This window comes from Apus apus, chromosome 4, assembly GCF_020740795.1.
Source record: "Apus apus isolate bApuApu2 chromosome 4, bApuApu2.pri.cur, whole genome shotgun sequence".
NCBI classification, from domain to species: domain Eukaryota; kingdom Metazoa; phylum Chordata; class Aves; order Apodiformes; family Apodidae; genus Apus; species Apus apus.
The window spans coordinates 4,654,076-4,671,173 of record NC_067285.1 but is presented as its reverse complement, the minus strand read 5'-3'; the positions used below and the strand labels follow the sequence as shown (position 1 = coordinate 4,671,173).

General features: G+C 50.4%; 1 protein-coding gene across 1 annotated transcript in view; it reads left to right on the top strand.

Moving 5' to 3' along the window:
• Positions 1 to 17,098, top strand: part of LOC127383573 (deleted in malignant brain tumors 1 protein-like) — a 78,189-nt gene that overhangs the window by 18,876 nt on the left and 42,215 nt on the right. The window contains exons 15-19 of the mRNA XM_051616714.1: positions 145 to 456; positions 3,133 to 3,453; positions 5,541 to 5,855; positions 8,305 to 8,616; positions 11,066 to 11,377. Coding sequence (XP_051472674.1) covers positions 145 to 456; positions 3,133 to 3,453; positions 5,541 to 5,855; positions 8,305 to 8,616; positions 11,066 to 11,377 — 1,572 coding nt within the window. The remainder of the gene's footprint in view (positions 1 to 144; positions 457 to 3,132; positions 3,454 to 5,540; positions 5,856 to 8,304; positions 8,617 to 11,065; positions 11,378 to 17,098) is intronic.

Genomic DNA, 17,098 nt, shown 5'->3' with positions numbered 1-17,098 from the left:
GCCAGGGAAAGACACAGTCTGATGAGCAGCTGGTGACAGCTCGGGTAGCCTGAAACTCCTCGAGCCTTGCCAATGGCCAGGCAAGAGAAGGTGCCTGCGTGGCAGAGGGTTTTCCCACGGTCTCCCTGTCTTCTCCTCTCCAAGGTGCCTCCCTGGCCCTGGTGAACGGCAGGAACCGGTGCGAGGGGCGTGTAGAGATTTACTCCTCCGGGGGCTGGGGCACCGTCTGTGATGACAGCTGGGACCTGAACGATGCCCAGGTGGTGTGCAGGCAGCTGGACTGTGGCTTTGCTGTTTCTGCACCGTCCAACGCCTACTTTGGACAAGGCAGTGGCAAGATCTACCTGGACGATGTGCACTGCACTGGGAGCGAGTCCTCCCTCTTTCAGTGCCGGCACAATGGCTGGGGCGTCCACAACTGTGGCCACGGAGAAGATGCTGGTGTTGTGTGCTCAGGTACCTCTGCTTTTCCTTCCTCAGTCCTGGGACACTTTGGAGAAGGGGCCCTAGCTGGCCACACTGGTGTGTGCCTTGGGGACGTGTCCCGAGCTTGTGGTTTTCCTTGCTCCCAAAAGGGAAGACCACCCTGCTGAGACCCCCAGGCTCTCCATTACCCAAGTGTCAGGGTGGCACCAACCTCCTCAGTACAGGGAGAAAAGCTGGCCCTGCTCCTTTCTCTGCAAAGTCTTCACTTGCTCCTTTCTCTTCCTCCCCAACAGCTGCTCAGTCCTCAACCTCTCGTCCTCCTCCACCGTGGATAACTAGTACTCCAGGTATGTCTGCTCCTTTCATCTTTCCTGTGTGTTCCTCTGGGGTGTGTCAGTGACTACTTTATAGGTTGCAGTTGTGTCATTTGCCTGTTGCAGTACTTGGGGGAAGAAGTCCAGGCTGGCACTGACTGTTGAGATCCTACCCTCTGCCCCTCTGCTGGTCTGAGCCTGCTGCTGGGGGTGCATTGCAGACTGTGAGGATTTTGTGGCCATGCTGAAGATTCTGGGCTTGTGTGCTCAGGTGTTGTTGCTTCTCCTTCCCAAGTTCCAGGAGGCTTTCAGCAGGGGGCCCTTGTTGGCCTCAATCAGGCATGTGTTGTGAGCCAAGATTGGGGGGCTACTGGCTGTCAGGTGCTTGCACAACTTCCTCCCCCCCAATCTAGAGGGTTTCTTGAGTAAGACCGAGGGTCACACGTGGCGCTGCCTCTCACAGAGCAACGGCCACTGCGGGACCGTATCTTAGAGTAGTAGTTAGAAGGCATTCCCACCACGCTCACAAATTGCTTCCAAGACCAATGTTTACTACGCAAATTAATCGGTTTATTAAGGGTTAACACAAACCAATGGTGAGGTTTAGGGAAACTGCAAATGTAAATGGCTACCAGGGATTTTATATATATATATATATATATGTATATATATGTATATATAGACACACACAGACATAGTAAGAGAGTGTCCTTTAGGGAGGTAATGCAAAAGGTCCTGTGCTTTTAAGGCATTCTCTTTGGGAGAGGGTTAAAGAGCAAAGGGAGGAGGGAGAAAGCCCGATGTCAGTCGTACTTAAGAGGTCGCACTGTGTGCGACTATGAAGAGAGGAGGGTGTGGGTGTGGGTGTGTATGTGTGTGTGTGGTGATGTCACCCTCCGACTTGTCCCCAACGGCTCCGTTTCCAGCGGCAGCGTTGGTCGGTGGCCCCTTCTCGCCAGGCAGGACGGCAGGTCCGTGGTGTCGGAGGGGCAGCCCCTCGGCAGCGGGTGCAGCGGCCCTTGGTTTCCCCTCAACCGGCAGCAACACGGGGAGGGGGATCCGGCCCCGACCCCAGGGCTCAGCACTGAGGCTCAGGCTGGACCCGGGGCAGGCAGGCAGGTAGGGTCCCAGCACCAGTGTCTGCAGCAGGGGGGTGTCCCACACAGAAAGCATCCCAACGGGCCTCAGGGAGGAGGGAAAGGCCCACCTGCTGCACTCGCTGCCTTTGATCACCCCTGACCCACCTGTCCAGGCAGTGTCACTGTCCAAAGCCAATTAGCATCCCTGAGCCCCAAATTACGGTGGTGACTACCAGGTGCAAAGTATGACTTGTCACTCATCCTTTCTGTCCCGTCCTACACCTGTTGTTTTGGTCTCAGTTGTCCTTGAGAAGCAAGTCCGTTTTACTCCGTTAGCTGGGAATAATCAGGAGAGGCCTTCGCTGGCTTAAAAGATATTCTGGTTAGACTTATGTGGGGAACAAAAGAAGTTTCCCACAGCATGTAAGGGAGATGCGCCCAAACCTTGTGGTTTTGATGGCTCCCACCACGGAACACGACTCTGCTGACATCCCCAAGCTCTCCATCACACACATGACAGGGTGGCACCACCCTGCCCAGTCTGGAGAGAAAACCTGGCTATTTTCCTTCATGTACAAGGCCCTCACTTACTCCTTTCTCTTTCTCCCCAACAGGTGCTCACACTACAACCTATCGTCCCAATCCACAGTGGACAACTAGTACTCCAGGTGTGTCTGCTCCTTTCATCTTGCCATTGTGTTTCTCTGAGGTTTCTGGGGTTGTGTGCTCAGGTGCCATTGCTTCTCCTTCCCAAATCCCTGGAGGCTTTCAGCAAGGAGCCCTTGTTGGCCACAATGAGGCATGTGTTGGAGATACACCCAAACCTTGTGGTTTTGATGGCTCCCACCACAAAAGACCACTCTGCTGACATCCCCAAGCTCTCCATCACACACATGACAGGGTGGCAACAACCTCCCCAGCTCGAGGAGAAAACCTGGTTGCACTCCTTCATCCATGAGCAAGTCCTCACTTGCTCCTTTCTCGTCTTCCTCCAACAGAGACCACAACCACAAACGGATATGAAACCTCAACCAGTCCAGCAGGTAAGCGTCCGACCAATGGTCCCTCCAGGTGGGTCTGAGTTTGTCATTGCTTCTCTGGCTGCTCCATGTTGGGGGTGCCGGTGGTGGCTCATTGGAGGGTTTTGTGCTTCTCCATGGGAGAGCAGAGCCAGGGAAAGACACAGTCTGATGAGCAGCTGGTGACAGCTCGGGTAGCCTGAAACTCCTCGAGCCTTGCCAATGGCCAGGCAAGAGAAGGTGCCTGCGTGGCAGAGGGTTTTCCCACGGTCTCCCTGTCTTCTCCTCTCCAAGGTGCCTCCCTGGCCCTGGTGAACGGCAGGAACCGGTGCGAGGGGCGTGTAGAGATTTACTCCTCCGGGGGCTGGGGCACCGTCTGTGATGACAGCTGGGACCTGAACGATGCCCAGGTGGTGTGCAGGCAGCTGGACTGTGGCTTTGCTGTTTCTGCACCGTCCAACGCCTACTTTGGACAAGGCAGTGGCAAGATCTACCTGGACGATGTGCACTGCACTGGGAGCGAGTCCTCCCTCTTTCAGTGCCGGCACAATGGCTGGGGCGTCCACAACTGTGGCCACGGAGAAGATGCTGGTGTTGTGTGCTCAGGTACCTCTGCTTTTCCTTCCTCAATCCTGGGACACTTTGGAGAAGGGGCCCTAGCTGGCCACACTGGTGTGTGCCTTGGGGACGTGTCCCGAGCTTGTGGTTTTCCTTGCTCCCAAAATGGAAGACCACCCTGCTGAGACCCCCAGGCTCTCCATTGCCCACGTGACAGGGTGGCACCAGCCTCCTTAGTATGGGGAGAAACGCTGGCCCTGCTCCTTCCTCTGCAAGGTCTTCACTTGCTCCTTTCTCTTCCTCCCCAACAGCGGCTCAGTCCTCAACCTCTCGTCCTCCTCCACTGTGGACAACTAGTACTCCAGGTATGTCTGCTCCTTTCATCTTTCCTGTGTGTTCCTCTGGGGTGTTTCAGTGACTACTTTATAGGTTGCAGTTGTGTCATTTGCCCATTGCAGTACTTGGGGGAAGAAGTCCAGGTTGGCACTGACTGTTGAGATCCTACCCTCTGCCCCTCTGCTGGTCTGATCCTGCTGCTGGGGGTGCATTGCAGACTGTGAGGATTTTGTGGCCATGCTGAAGATTCTGGGATTGTGTGCTCAGGTGTCATTGCTTCTTCTTCCCAAATTCCAGGAGGCTTTCAGCAAGCCTTTTTTCTAAGCCTCCCTCCATCATATTTGAGAGGTCATGGCAGTCTGGTGAGGTTCCTGCTGATTGCAAAAAAGGGACCAGAGCCCCTGTATTTAAAAAGGGGGAAAAGGAAGAACCCGTGAGACTACAGGCCTGTCAGTCTCACCTCTGTGCCTCGCAAGGTCATGGAGCAGATCCTCCTGGAAAGTCTGCTAAGGCACATGGAAATGAAAGAGGGGATTGGTGACAGCCAACATGGCTTCACTAAGGGCAAGTCATGCCTGACCAATCTGGTGGCCTTCTACAACAAGGCATCAGAGATGGTGGATGGTGGCAGAGCAACTGAGGGTATCTACTTGGATTTGTGCAAGGCGTTTCACCCTGTCCCACATGACACCCTGGTCTCCAAACTGGCAAGGCATGGATTTGACAGATGGACCACTCGGTGGATAAGAGATTGGCTGGATGGCCACACCCAGAGAGTTGTGGTGAATGGCTCCATGTCCAAGTGGAGGCAGGTGACGAGCGGTGTCCCTCAGGGGTCAGTACTGGGACCAGTGCTGTTTAACATCTTTGTTGGAGACATGGACAGTGAGATTGAGTGTGTCCTCAGCAAGTTTGCTGATGATACCAAGCTGTGTGGTGTGGTTGACACCCAAGAGGGAAGGGACGCCATCCAGAGGGGCCTTGACAGGCTGGAGAGCGGGGCCAGTGCCAACCTCACAAAGTTCAACAAGTCCAAGTGTAAGGTCCTGCACCTGGGTCAGCACAACCCCAGGCACAAATCCAGGGTGGGGGAAGAATGGCTGGAGAGCAGTCCTGAGGAGAAGGACTTGGGGCTGGGAGTTGATGAGAAGCTTGACAGAAGCTGCCAGTGTGCTCTGGAGCCCGGAGAGCAACTGCATCCTGGGCTGCATCAAAAGCGGTGTGGCCAGCACGGCCAGGGAGGAGATTCTGCCCCTCTAATCTGCTTTCAGCAAGGGGCCCCTGTTGGCCACAATTAGGCGTGTGTGGGAGATGCACCCAAACCTTGTGGTTTTGATGGCTCCCACCACGGAACACCACTCTGCTGACATCCCCAAGCTCTCCATCACACACATGACAGGGTGGCAACAACCTCCCCAGCTCGAGGAGAAAACCTGGTTGCACTCCTTCATCCATGAGCAAGTCCTCACTTGCTCCTTTCTCGTCTTCCTCCAACAGAGACCACAACCACAAACGGATATGAAACCTCAACCAGTCCAGCAGTAAGCATCCAACCAACGGTTCCTCCAGGTGGGTCTGAGTTTGTCATTGCTTCTCTGGCTGCTCCATGTTGGGGGTGCCGGTGGTGGCTCATTGGAGGGTTTTGTGCTTCTCCATGGGAGAGCAGAGCCAGGGAAAGACACAATCTGATGAGCAGCTGGTGACAGCTCGGGTAGCCTGAAACTCCTCGAGCCTTGCCAATGGCCAGGCAAGAGAAGGTGCCTGCGTGGCAGAGGGTTTTCCCACGGTCTCCCTGTCTTCTCCTCACCAAGGTGCCTCCCTGGCCCTGGTGAACGGCAGGAACCGGTGCGAGGGGCGTGTAGAGATTTACTCCTCCGGGGGCTGGGGCACCATCTGTGATGACAGCTGGGACCTGAACGATGCCCAGGTGGTGTGCAGGCAGCTGGACTGTGGCTTTGCTGTTTCTGCACCGTCCAACGCCTACTTTGGACAAGGCAGTGGCAAGATCTACCTGGACGATGTGCACTGCACTGGGAGCGAGTCCTCCCTCTTTCAGTGCCGGCACAATGGCTGGGGCGTCCACAACTGTGGCCACAGAGAAGATGCTGGTGTTGTGTGCTCAGGTACCTCTGCTTTTCCTTCCTCAATCCTGGGACACTTTGGAGAAGGGGCCCTAGCTGGCCACACTGGTGTGTGCCTTGGGGACGTGTCCCGAGCTTGTGGTTTTCCTTGCTCCCAAAATGGAAGACCACCCTGCTGAGACCCCCAGGCTCTCCATTGCCCACGTGACAGGGTGGCACCAGCCTCCTTAGTATGGGGAGAAACGCTGGCCCTGCTCCTTCCTCTGCAAGGTCTTCACTTGCTCCTTTCTCTTCCTCCCCAACAGCTGCTCCGTCCTCAACCTCTCGTCCTCCTCCACCGTGGATAACTAGTACTCCAGGTATGTCTGCTCCTTTCATCTTTCCTGTGTGTTCCTCTGGGGTGTGTCAGTGACTACTTTATAGGTTGCAGTTGTGTCATTTGCCCATTGCAGTACTTGGGGGAAGAAGTCCAGGTTGGCATTGACTGTTGAGATCCTACCCTCTGCCCCTCTGCTGGTCTGAGCCTGCTGCTGGGGTGCATTGCAGACTGTGAGGATTTTGTGGCCATGCTGAAGATTCTGGGCTTGTGTGCTCAGGTGTCGTTGCTTCTTCTTCCCAAATTCCAGGAGGCTTTCAGCAAGCCTTTTTTCTAAGCCTCTCTCCATCCTATTTGAGAGGTCATGGCAGTCTGGTGAGGTTCCTGCTGATTGCAAAAAAGGGACCAGAGCCCCTGTATTTAAAAAGGGGGAAAAGGAAGAACCCGTGAGGCTACAGGCCTGTCAGTCTCACCTCTGTGCCTGGCAAGGTCGTGGAGCAGATCCTCCTGGAAAGTCTGCTAAGGCACATGGAAATGAAAGAGGGGATTGGTGACAGCCAACATGGCTTCACTAAGGGCAAGTCATGCCTGACCAATCTGGTGGCCTTCTACAACAAGGCATCAGAGATGGTGGATGGTGGCAGAGCAACTGAGGGTATCTACTTGGATTTGTGCAAGGCGTTTCACCCTGTCCCACATGACACCCTGGTCTCCAAACTGGCAAGGCATGGATTTGACAGATGGACCACTCGGTGGATAAGAGATTGGCTGGATGGCCACACCCAGAGAGTTGTGGTGAATGGCTCCATGTCCAAGTGGAGGCAGGTGATGAGCGGTGTCCCTCAGGGGTCAGTACTGGGACCAGTGCTGTTTAACATCTTTGTTGGAGACATGGGCAGTGAGATTGAGTGTGTCCTCAGCAAGTTTGCTGATGATACCAAGCTGTGTGGTGTGGTTGACACCCAAGAGGGAAGGGACACCATCCAGAGGGGCCTTGACAGGCTGGAGAGCTGGGCCAGTGCCAACCTCACAAAGTTCAACAAGTCCAAGTGTAAGGTCCTGCACCTGGGTCGGCACAACCCCAGGCACAAATCCAGGGTGGGGGAAGAATGGCTGGAGAGCAGTCCTGAGGAGAAGGACTTGGGGCTGGGAGTTGATGAGAAGCTTGACAGAAGCTGCCAGTGTGCTCTGGAGCCCGGAAAGCAACTGCATCCTGGGCTGCATCAAAAGCGGTGTGGCCAGCACGGCCAGGGAGGAGATTCTGCCCCTCTACTCTGCTTTTTAGCAAGGGGCCCCTGTTGGCCACAATTAGGCGTGTGTTGGAGATGCACCCAAACCTTGTGGTTTTGATGGCTCCCACCACGGAACACCACTCTGCTGACATCCCCAAGCTCTCCATCACACACATGACAGGGTGGCAACAACCTCCCCAGCTCGAGGAGAAAACCTGGTTGCACTCCTTCATCCATGAGCAAGTCCTCACTTGCTCCTTTCTCGTCTTCCTCCAACAGAGACCACAACCACAAACGGATATGAAACCTCAACCAGTCCAGCAGGTAAGCGTCCAACCAACGGTTCCTCCAGGTGGGTCTGAGTTTGTCATTGCTTCTCTGGCTGCTCTACTCTGCTTTCAGCAAGGGGTCCTTGTTGGCCACAATTAGGCGTGTGTGGGAGATGCACCCAAACCTTGTGGTTTTGATGGCTCCCATCATGGAAGACCACTCTGCTGACATCCCCAAGCTCTCCATCACACACATGACAGGGTGGCAACAACCTCCCCGGCTCAAGGAGAAAACCTGGTTGCACTCCTTCATCCATGAGCAAGTCCTCACTTGCTCCTTTCTCGTGTTCTTCCAACAGAGACCACAACCACAAACGGATATGAAACCTCAACCAGTCCAGCAGGTAAGCGTCTGACCTACCGTTCCTCCAGGTGGGTCTGAGTTTGTCATTGCTTCTCTGGCTGCTCCATGTTGGGGGTGCCGGTGGTGGCTCACTGGTGGGCTTTGTGCTTCTCCATGGGAGAGCAGAGCCAGGGAAAGACACAGCCTGATGAGCAGCTGGTGACAGCTCGGGTAGCCTGGAACTCCTTGAGCCTTGCCAATGGCCAGGCAAGAGAAGGTGCCTGCGTGGCAGAGGGTTTTCCCACGGTCTCCCTGTCTTCTCCTCTCCAAGGTGCCTCCCTGGCCCTGGTGAACGGCAGGAACCGGTGCGAGGGGCGTGTAGAGATTTACTCCTCCGGGGGCTGGGGCACCGTCTGTGATGACAGCTGGGACCTGAACGATGCCCAGGTGGTGTGCAGGCAGCTGGACTGTGGCTTTGCTGTTTCTGCACCATCCAACGCCTACTTTGGACAAGGCACTGGCAAGATCTACCTGGACGATGTGCACTGCACTGGGAGCGAGTCCTCCCTCTTTCAGTGCCGGCACAATGGCTGGGGCGTCCACAACTGTGGCCACGGAGAAGATGCTGGTGTTGTGTGCTCAGGTACCTCTGCTTTTCCTTCCTCAGTCCTGGGACACTTTGGAGAAGGGGCCCTAGCTGGCCACACTGGTGTGTGCCTTGGGGACGTGTCCCGAGCTTGTGGTTTTCCTTGCTCCCAAAATGGAAGACCACCCTGCTGAGACCCCCAGGCTCTCCATTGCCCACATGACAGGGTGGCACCAGCCTCCTTAGTATGGGGAGAAACGCTGGCCCTGCTCCTTCCTCTGCAAAGTCTTCACTTGCTCCTTTCTCTTCCTCCCCAACAGCGGCTCCGTCCTCAACCTCTCGTCCTCCTCCACCGTGGATAACTAGTACTCCAGGTATGTCTGCTCCTTTCATCTTTCCTGTGTGTTCCTCTGGGGTGTGTCAGTGACTACTTTATAGGTTGCAGTTGTGTCATTTGCCCATTGCAGTACTTGGGGGAAGAAGTCCAGGTTGGCATTGACTGTTGAGATCCTACCCTCTGCCCCTCTGCTGGTCTGAGCCTGCTGCTGGGGTGCATTGCAGACTGTGAGGATTTTGTGGCCATGCTGAAGATTCTGGGCTTGTGTGCTCAGGTGTCGTTGCTTCTTCTTCCCAAATTCCAGGAGGCTTTCAGCAAGCCTTTTTTCTAAGCCTCCCTCCATCATATTTGAGAGGTCATGGCAGTCTGGTGAGGTTCCTGCTGATTGCAAAAAAGGGACCAGAGCCCCTGTATTTAAAAAGGGGGAAAAGGAAGAACCCGTGAGACTACAGGCCTGTCAGTCTCAGCTCTGTGCCTGGCAAGGTCGTGGAGCAGATCCTCCTGGAAAGTCTGCTAAGGCACATGGAAATGAAAGAGGGGATTGGTGACAGCCAACATGGCTTCACTAAGGGCAAGTCATGCCTGACCAATCTGGTGGCCTTCTACAACAAGGCATCAGAGATGGTGGATGGTGGCAGAGCAACTGAGGGTATCTACTTGGATTTGTGCAAGGCGTTTCACCCTGTCCCACATGACACCCTGGTCTCCAAACTGGCAAGGCATGGATTTGACAGATGGACCACTCGGTGGATAAGAGATTGGCTGGATGGCCACACCCAGAGAGTTGTGGTGAATGGCTCCATGTCCAAGTGGAGGCAGGTGATGAGCGGTGTCCCTCAGGGGTCAGTACTGGGACCAGTGCTGTTTAACATCTTTGTTGGAGACATGGGCAGTGAGATTGAGTGTGTCCTCAGCAAGTTTGCTGATGATACCAAGCTGTGTGGTGTGGTTGACACCCAAGAGGGAAGGGACACCATCCAGAGGGGCCTTGACAGGCTGGAGAGCTGGGCCAGTGCCAACCTCACAAAGTTCAACAAGTCCAAGTGTAAGGTCCTGCACCTGGGTCGGCACAACCCCAGGCACAAATCCAGGGTGGGGGAAGAATGGCTGGAGAGCAGTCCTGAGGAGAAGGACTTGGGGCTGGGAGTTGATGAGAAGCTTGACAGAAGCTGCCAGTGTGCTCTGGAGCCCGGAGAGCAACTGCATCCTGGGCTGCATCAAAAGCGGTGTGGCCAGCACGGCCAGGGAGGAGATTCTGCCCCTCTACTCTGCTTTTTAGCAAGGGGCCCCTGTTGGCCACAATTAGGCGTGTGTTGGAGATGCACCCAAACCTTGTGGTTTTGATGGCTCCCACCACGGAACACCACTCTGCTGACATCCCCAAGCTCTCCATCACACACATGACAGGGTGGCAACAACCTCCCCAGCTCGAGGAGAAAACCTGGTTGCACTCCTTCATCCATGAGCAAGTCCTCACTTGCTCCTTTCTCGTCTTCCTCCAACAGAGACCACAACCACAAACGGATATGAAACCTCAACCAGTCCAGCAGGTAAGCATCCAACCAACGGTTCCTCCAGGTGGGTCTGAGTTTGTCATTGCTTCTCTGGCTGCTCTACTCTGCTTTCAGCAAGGGGTCCTTGTTGGCCACAATTAGGCGTGTGTGGGAGATGCACCCAAACCTTGTGGTTTTGATGGTTCCCACCACGGAACACCACTCTGCTGACATCCCCAAGCTCTCCATCACACACATGACAGGGTGGCAACAACCTCCCCAGCTCGAGGAGAAAACCTGGTTGCACTCCTTCATCCATGAGCAAGTCCTCACTTGCTCCTTTCTCGTCTTCCTCCAACAGAGACCACAACCACAAACGGATATGAAACCTCAACCAGTCCAGCAGGTAAGCGTCCGACCAATGGTCCCTCCAGGTGGGTCTGAGTTTGTCATTGCTTCTCTGGCTGCTCCATGTTGGGGGTGCTGGTGGTGGCTCATTGGAGGGTTTTGTGCTTCTCCATGGGAGAGCAAAGCCAGGGAAAGACACAGTCTGATGAGCAGCTGGTGACAGCTCGGGTAGCCTGAAACTCCTCGAGCCTTGCCAATGGCCAGGCAAGAGAAGGTGCCTGCGTGGCAGAGGGTTTTCCCACGGTCTCCCTGTCTTCTCCTCTCCAAGGTGCCTCCCTGGCCCTGGTGAACGGCAGGAACCGGTGCGAGGGGCGTGTAGAGATTTACTCCTCCGGGGGCTGGGGCACCGTCTGTGATGACAGCTGGGACCTGAACGATGCCCAGGTGGTGTGCAGGCAGCTGGACTGTGGCTTTGCTGTTTCTGCACCATCCAACGCCTACTTTGGACAAGGCACTGGCAAGATCTACCTGGACGATGTGCACTGCACTGGGAGCGAGTCCTCCCTCTTTCAGTGCCGGCACAATGGCTGGGGCGTCCACAACTGTGGCCACAGAGAAGATGCTGGTGTTGTGTGCTCAGGTACCTCTGCTTTTCCTTCCTCAATCCTGGGACACTTTGGAGAAGGGGCCCTAGCTGGCCACACTGGTGTGAGCCTTGGGGACGTGTCCCGAGCTTGTGGTTTTCCTTGCTCCCAAAATGGAAGACCACCCTGCTGAGACCCCCAGGCTCTCCATTGCCCACGTGACAGGGTGGCACCAGCCTCCTTAGTATGGGGAGAAACGCTGGCCCTGCTCCTTCCTCTGCAAGGTCTTCACTTGCTCCTTTCTCTTCCTCCCCAACAGCGGCTCAGTCCTCAACCTCTCGTCCTCCTCCACTGTGGACAACTAGTACTCCAGGTATGTCTGCTCCTTTCATCTTTCCTGTGTGTTCCTCTGGGGTGTTTCAGTGACTACTTTATAGGTTGCAGTTGTGTCATTTGCCCATTGCAGTACTTGGGGGAAGAAGTCCAGGTTGGCACTGACTGTTGAGATCCTACCCTCTGCCCCTCTGCTGGTCTGATCCTGCTGCTGGGGGTGCATTGCAGACTGTGAGGATTTTCTTTTTTTTCTGGATTTCGTGTTATCTGGGCCGTCCCTTCTTGCTTTTTCTCTTACATGTTTGCTCCTGAAACCTGCCTGGTGCAAAATAGAATGAGAGTGCTAGAGTTCTCTGAAGAGACCATCACATTCACAGCCTCACTGAGAAAAGCTTAACCAGTTGGTTCCTTGGAAGATTAAAACACGTGTTTCTAGGTGTTGGATATATGAAATGTTGTTTTTATCACAAATAAATCACAGAATAACCTCTCTACCTTTTTTTTTTTTTTTTTTTTTTTTTTTACAGCTGCAGGATATATTTGTGGTGGCTTGCTCTTGAATTCCTCTGGGACACTTCAGAGTCCTTATTACCCTTTGAATTATCCAGATAATGCAGATTGTTTGTGGGAAATACAAGTGATGAATAATTTCCGCATTATGCTCACATTTGCAAGTGTTCAGTAAGTAAATCAGTTCCTGCTTGGGCTTTAAATCGTTTCCAAATCTCAACTGCAGCCACAGTTCCCAAGCACATTTCCCATGCTTAGAAGTGAATTGTAAATATTACATAAGAATTTTGGGAGCTCAGTATCTTAGTTTGTTTTTTTTTCAGCACTTAAACCCAAAGTTTACCAAATGCATTTTATTATTTCTTCCTCAGGCTGCAAGGTGGATGCCAGAATGATTATATTGAGATCTTTGATGGGCCACCCAATACTTCTCCTCTTCTTGGAAGAATTTGTTCTGGTTCTCATCTCACATATACATCATCCTCAAACTTCATGACTGTCAGATTTCACAGTGACTCCAGAAACTCCAGTCAAGGGTTTTATGCTGAGTATCAGTCCTTTCCAGCAGATCAGACAATCAGTAAGTTTCCTCTATGTTTGTAACCTTTTCTTTTCTCAGAAAATGTATACTTCAAATTTATTTGTTAAATAAGTCTTTGTTAATTACTAAATAGGTTATTTAGTAATAAATATTTGTTGAAGAAACTGCACACAGATGACAGTCCCACTTGGATTTCATTACTGGATATTGACCCATCACTTACAGACAATAATTTCTCTTTTTATTTTTAAAAATATATATGTAAATAAAAATCAGGCATAAAATCCACTGCCTTTAGATATTTTCTGTGATGGCCAGTCTAAATTAATTTTTCTTATCACGTCATTATTCATATATATATTTTCTATCTTGATGGGTAGGTTTTCGTAGAATCATTTAAGTGTTGTTTAGGAAGGACCTTTGGAGGCTTTCTAGTCCAACTATTCAAAGCAGAGTTAGTGCCAACACCAGGTCAGGTCGATTATGAATTTGTCTAGTTTAATCTCTAGAAACCTTCAAAGGATTAAATCTTCAAAGCCACTTCTCTGGGTGACCTGTTCAGGACTGTCCTGTAGTCGCAGTGGGAAAGTTTATCTGATGAGCACTCACAATCTCCTCAGGCACAAACAATGGTCATGAGATCTGTCTCTCTTGTCTTTGCAGCTGCCTTTCAAGAGCCTGTGCAGTACCAGTAGGTCCTATTCATCAGATATCTCTCTCTACCAAAGACCAAACCCTCCTGAGGGTCATTGCTTTTCATGTCTCTGAATCATGGTTTTCATGACTCAGAGAACCATCCTGGGGGTGGTTTCAAGATCCCCTCCCACCCAAGTAGTGTTTCTGCAAGTCAGTGTGCACATTTAGCTCTACAGCTTCCACAAGAGTTTTTGGATTCTTATTCAGGAAAAGTCCCATTTCTTAGTATTTTTGAGTGAGTGGTGATACATGCTCAAGGTCTCAGCAAAAACCTATTCTAAGCTACATGTTTTTGAGAGGAGAGCCACTGAGGGTCAGCTGAAGTTTGTTAGAGACTATTGTTTATTCATATCTAAGTCTGAGCTGCAAAAATAAGTGGTTTGGATTAAATAAATGCTAGTGGCTATTGCATTTGTTCAAGTTGTAATGTGAAAACGTTATTAAGTACCTGAAATCACTAATAATTCATATTTTCTTCCCTAGCCCTTGTGTGTTTGCCAACCCACATGCAAGCAGTCGTAGACAGACAATATCTCCAGTTACAGGGCTACTCGGTGTGGAACATCAGCTTGTCTGACCCTTATTGTGAGCCAACAATCACATCAACTGAGGTTATATTCACCGTTCCATACAATGGCTGTGGTACACGTAGACAGGTTGGTGTCAACACATTTTGGAGAGTTTTCCAAGTCTGGGCATGGAAACTGAATAGAGATTTGGAAAATTGTTAGGAATCATATGTTGTAGCTCACAGGTATTTAAAACACAGAAAAGAAACACGGTTCTGAAAGCTAAAGTTTGTTAAAGTTTGTTAAACATTTCTACTTACTCTCCCAGGTTTTAGGTAATCCCTTTACCTATTTCAGGGTAATGTTCTTGAGGACCAAGTGTATGAGAGAGTTAAGTGAACTATCTCATCCAGGATGCCTGGGACTTTGGAGTATGGCATGTTCATTCTGACTAATACTAGGACCTGGCATATACAGAAGTTTACAGTGCAGGTTGTGAACATGGCTACATGTGATAATTTTGTACTCATGTGTTAAACAGGGCAGCAATGCAACAATCACCTACTCCAATGTGATAAAAGTGCCTGGTTCCGGTGACACCACCAAGAGACAAAAGGATCTTCACTGGTACATCAACTGCAAAATGCTCCAGAACACCTGGGTGCAAGCAATGTATATTGCTGATGACACCATTAATGTCAGTGAAACCCAGTATGGCAGATACAAAGTGAACTTGACATTCTACCATTCCTCATCTTTCCTGGTGCCAGTGCTTGACTTTCCATACTACGTTGACCTGAATCAGAATTTGTTCCTTGAAGCTTCTCTTCACAGCTCTGACCCCAACCTGGTGGTGTTTGTGGACACATGTGTGGCATCACCTGATCCTCACAATTTTGCAACACAGACCTATGACCTGATCAGAAGTGGGTAAGAAATTTCTGAAGAATTATTTAAAAACTATCTCTGTGCATGGTCTGAAAGAGCTTCACCTATGGAAGAGGTGATTTCAGGGCAACTGCAACTCTCATGTTGGTTGCAACTCTCAGTACAGACATACTTAAAAGAAAATTTTTTTTGGGAAAGCCTGAATAAAATATATTACCAAGAAATGCCATTCAGAAGTTGCAGTCAAGCACTGAGATTTCATTCAGGGAAGTAGTGTAGAAAGTGGGGTCTGAATTTGTCTCTGAAATAGATGCATGTAGGCATGTAAACAGCTCTACGTTTCTGCACATCAGATTTAGAATTTTACAAATTGTTTTGTGTAGCATCATAACTAAAATTTAAAGCAGTCTGTGCAAAATGAAGGGAAACCCCTTAGCCTTTTCTTGCTATTCTAAAAACCTAAATCAATTTGCTTAATTTGATACAAAACGTGCCTTCTGATTTGCAATGGAAAAGTTGTGGACTCTCGTAAGGAATTCAAAACCGAGAGCGATCTGGAAGCATGAGTGTGTCCCACTTTGCTCAGGGAATGAAAGGCTCATGCTAATTTATTTCCTTTCTGTGCTTGGTGGGATTTTAATTTCTTTGCCTCCTGGTGCTGAGCTGGAAGTCAGGCTTGTGTCAGGCTCTGAACTGACCTCTTGCAAACAGGCAATCCCGTTGGCAAGTGCTGAACAGGTCCTCACCTGTGCCTTAGACACAGAAACCAGAAGAACCTCTAGTTATGTTTCAGCTAGTCATATTTACACAAATTTTAGAAAGCTATAAAATGTCTGTGTTCTTTATATTTTTCTGTTGGAAATCACTGCCCCCATTACTTATCTCTGATTTTCACTCCCTGCCACAAACACTCTTTTTAAAAAATCCTTTTGACATCTCTTATACCCTTACCTCCTGCTTTTATATTTAAGCTCAAAGCACATTGCACACAGATAGTGTAATCATGTTTCTGTTCCCGATAGCTAATCTGTTCATTTTTTATATCTTTCCAGGTGTGTTAAGGATCCTACCTATTCTTCTCACTATTCCCCACACAGAACTGCTGCCCGGTTCTCATTTAATGCATTTTCATTCGTCACTCAATACCCGTCAGTTTACCTGCAGTGTGAGCTGGTGGTGTGCAGGTACAAAGACTACTCTTCCCGCTGCTACCAAGGCTGTGTTAGCAGGTTCAAGAGGAAAGCAGGTTCTTCTGAAGCAAAAATGAATGTTGTTATTGGACCTGTTCAGCTCCGGGAAGCTGACTCTGAGAACAGGAAGGCTGGTAAGTTTAATTAACTTAAATATGATAAGACTCTGTGTATTACTGTATGCTTGCATGTCAGTTGAGACATGAAATCCAGCTCTGAAATATTCCCTTGCTGCTTTATTCATAACTCTGTTATAATTCTTACAGGGATTTTTAAAATTAATTTCTACATTATTTTATAATGTTTACAAGCTATTTCCTTTCTATTATACTTTAGATCCATTATTTGCTCTGCACATGTCAAATGGCAATTGATTCAGTTCTATGAGAAGAGGGAAAAGATGTAACTCATCTCTCTGCACGATTTATATTAATTTTTCAAAGCTCTTTCTGCTTGATTGGCAGATCTCTTATTATTGTAAACCAATCTGTAGGCCCTCTTGGAAATGTTGTTTCCCAGTGCCCTGTAGCTGCTGTTTCCACTATCACAAACCAACATCTTATGATCTGAATCACTGCAAATTCTTAGTTGCTCTTTAGTTTCTTGCCATAACCTTTACTTGTTTGGCATGGCCACAGGATCATTTATGAAGCAATGTGCAATGAAGCAATCTGGTTTCTGATCAGATCCAAATTGCAAGGTTGTAATTCAAGTTTTCTTTGCCTAATCACCCTTGAGATTAACTAGCTCAGGAAAACCAACGTAAGCCTCTCTCTTTCTCTTTTGTGCACAGAGCTGGCCTCTGACACCCAGGTGAAAGGGGAGCCTCAGGGCTTAGTGCCTGCCTCCAGCTCCCACCTTGCTCTGGCTGTGACTGCAGTGGTGCTGGCAGCTGCTCTTCTCACTGTGGCAGGATTTGTTTTGAAGCGTAAATTGCAGAAACCTGTCCCCTACCTGATAATGTGAGAGGCTACCCAAGACTTGCAGGTGGAAGGATTTTGTTCACCAGCCATCTTGCTTCATGATTTGGTTTCACAATCTATGTAGAGAGTAACTCTTACTTGACTGCTCTACCACCCAGATCTTGTTTGAAGAATGTCCTGTGTGGAG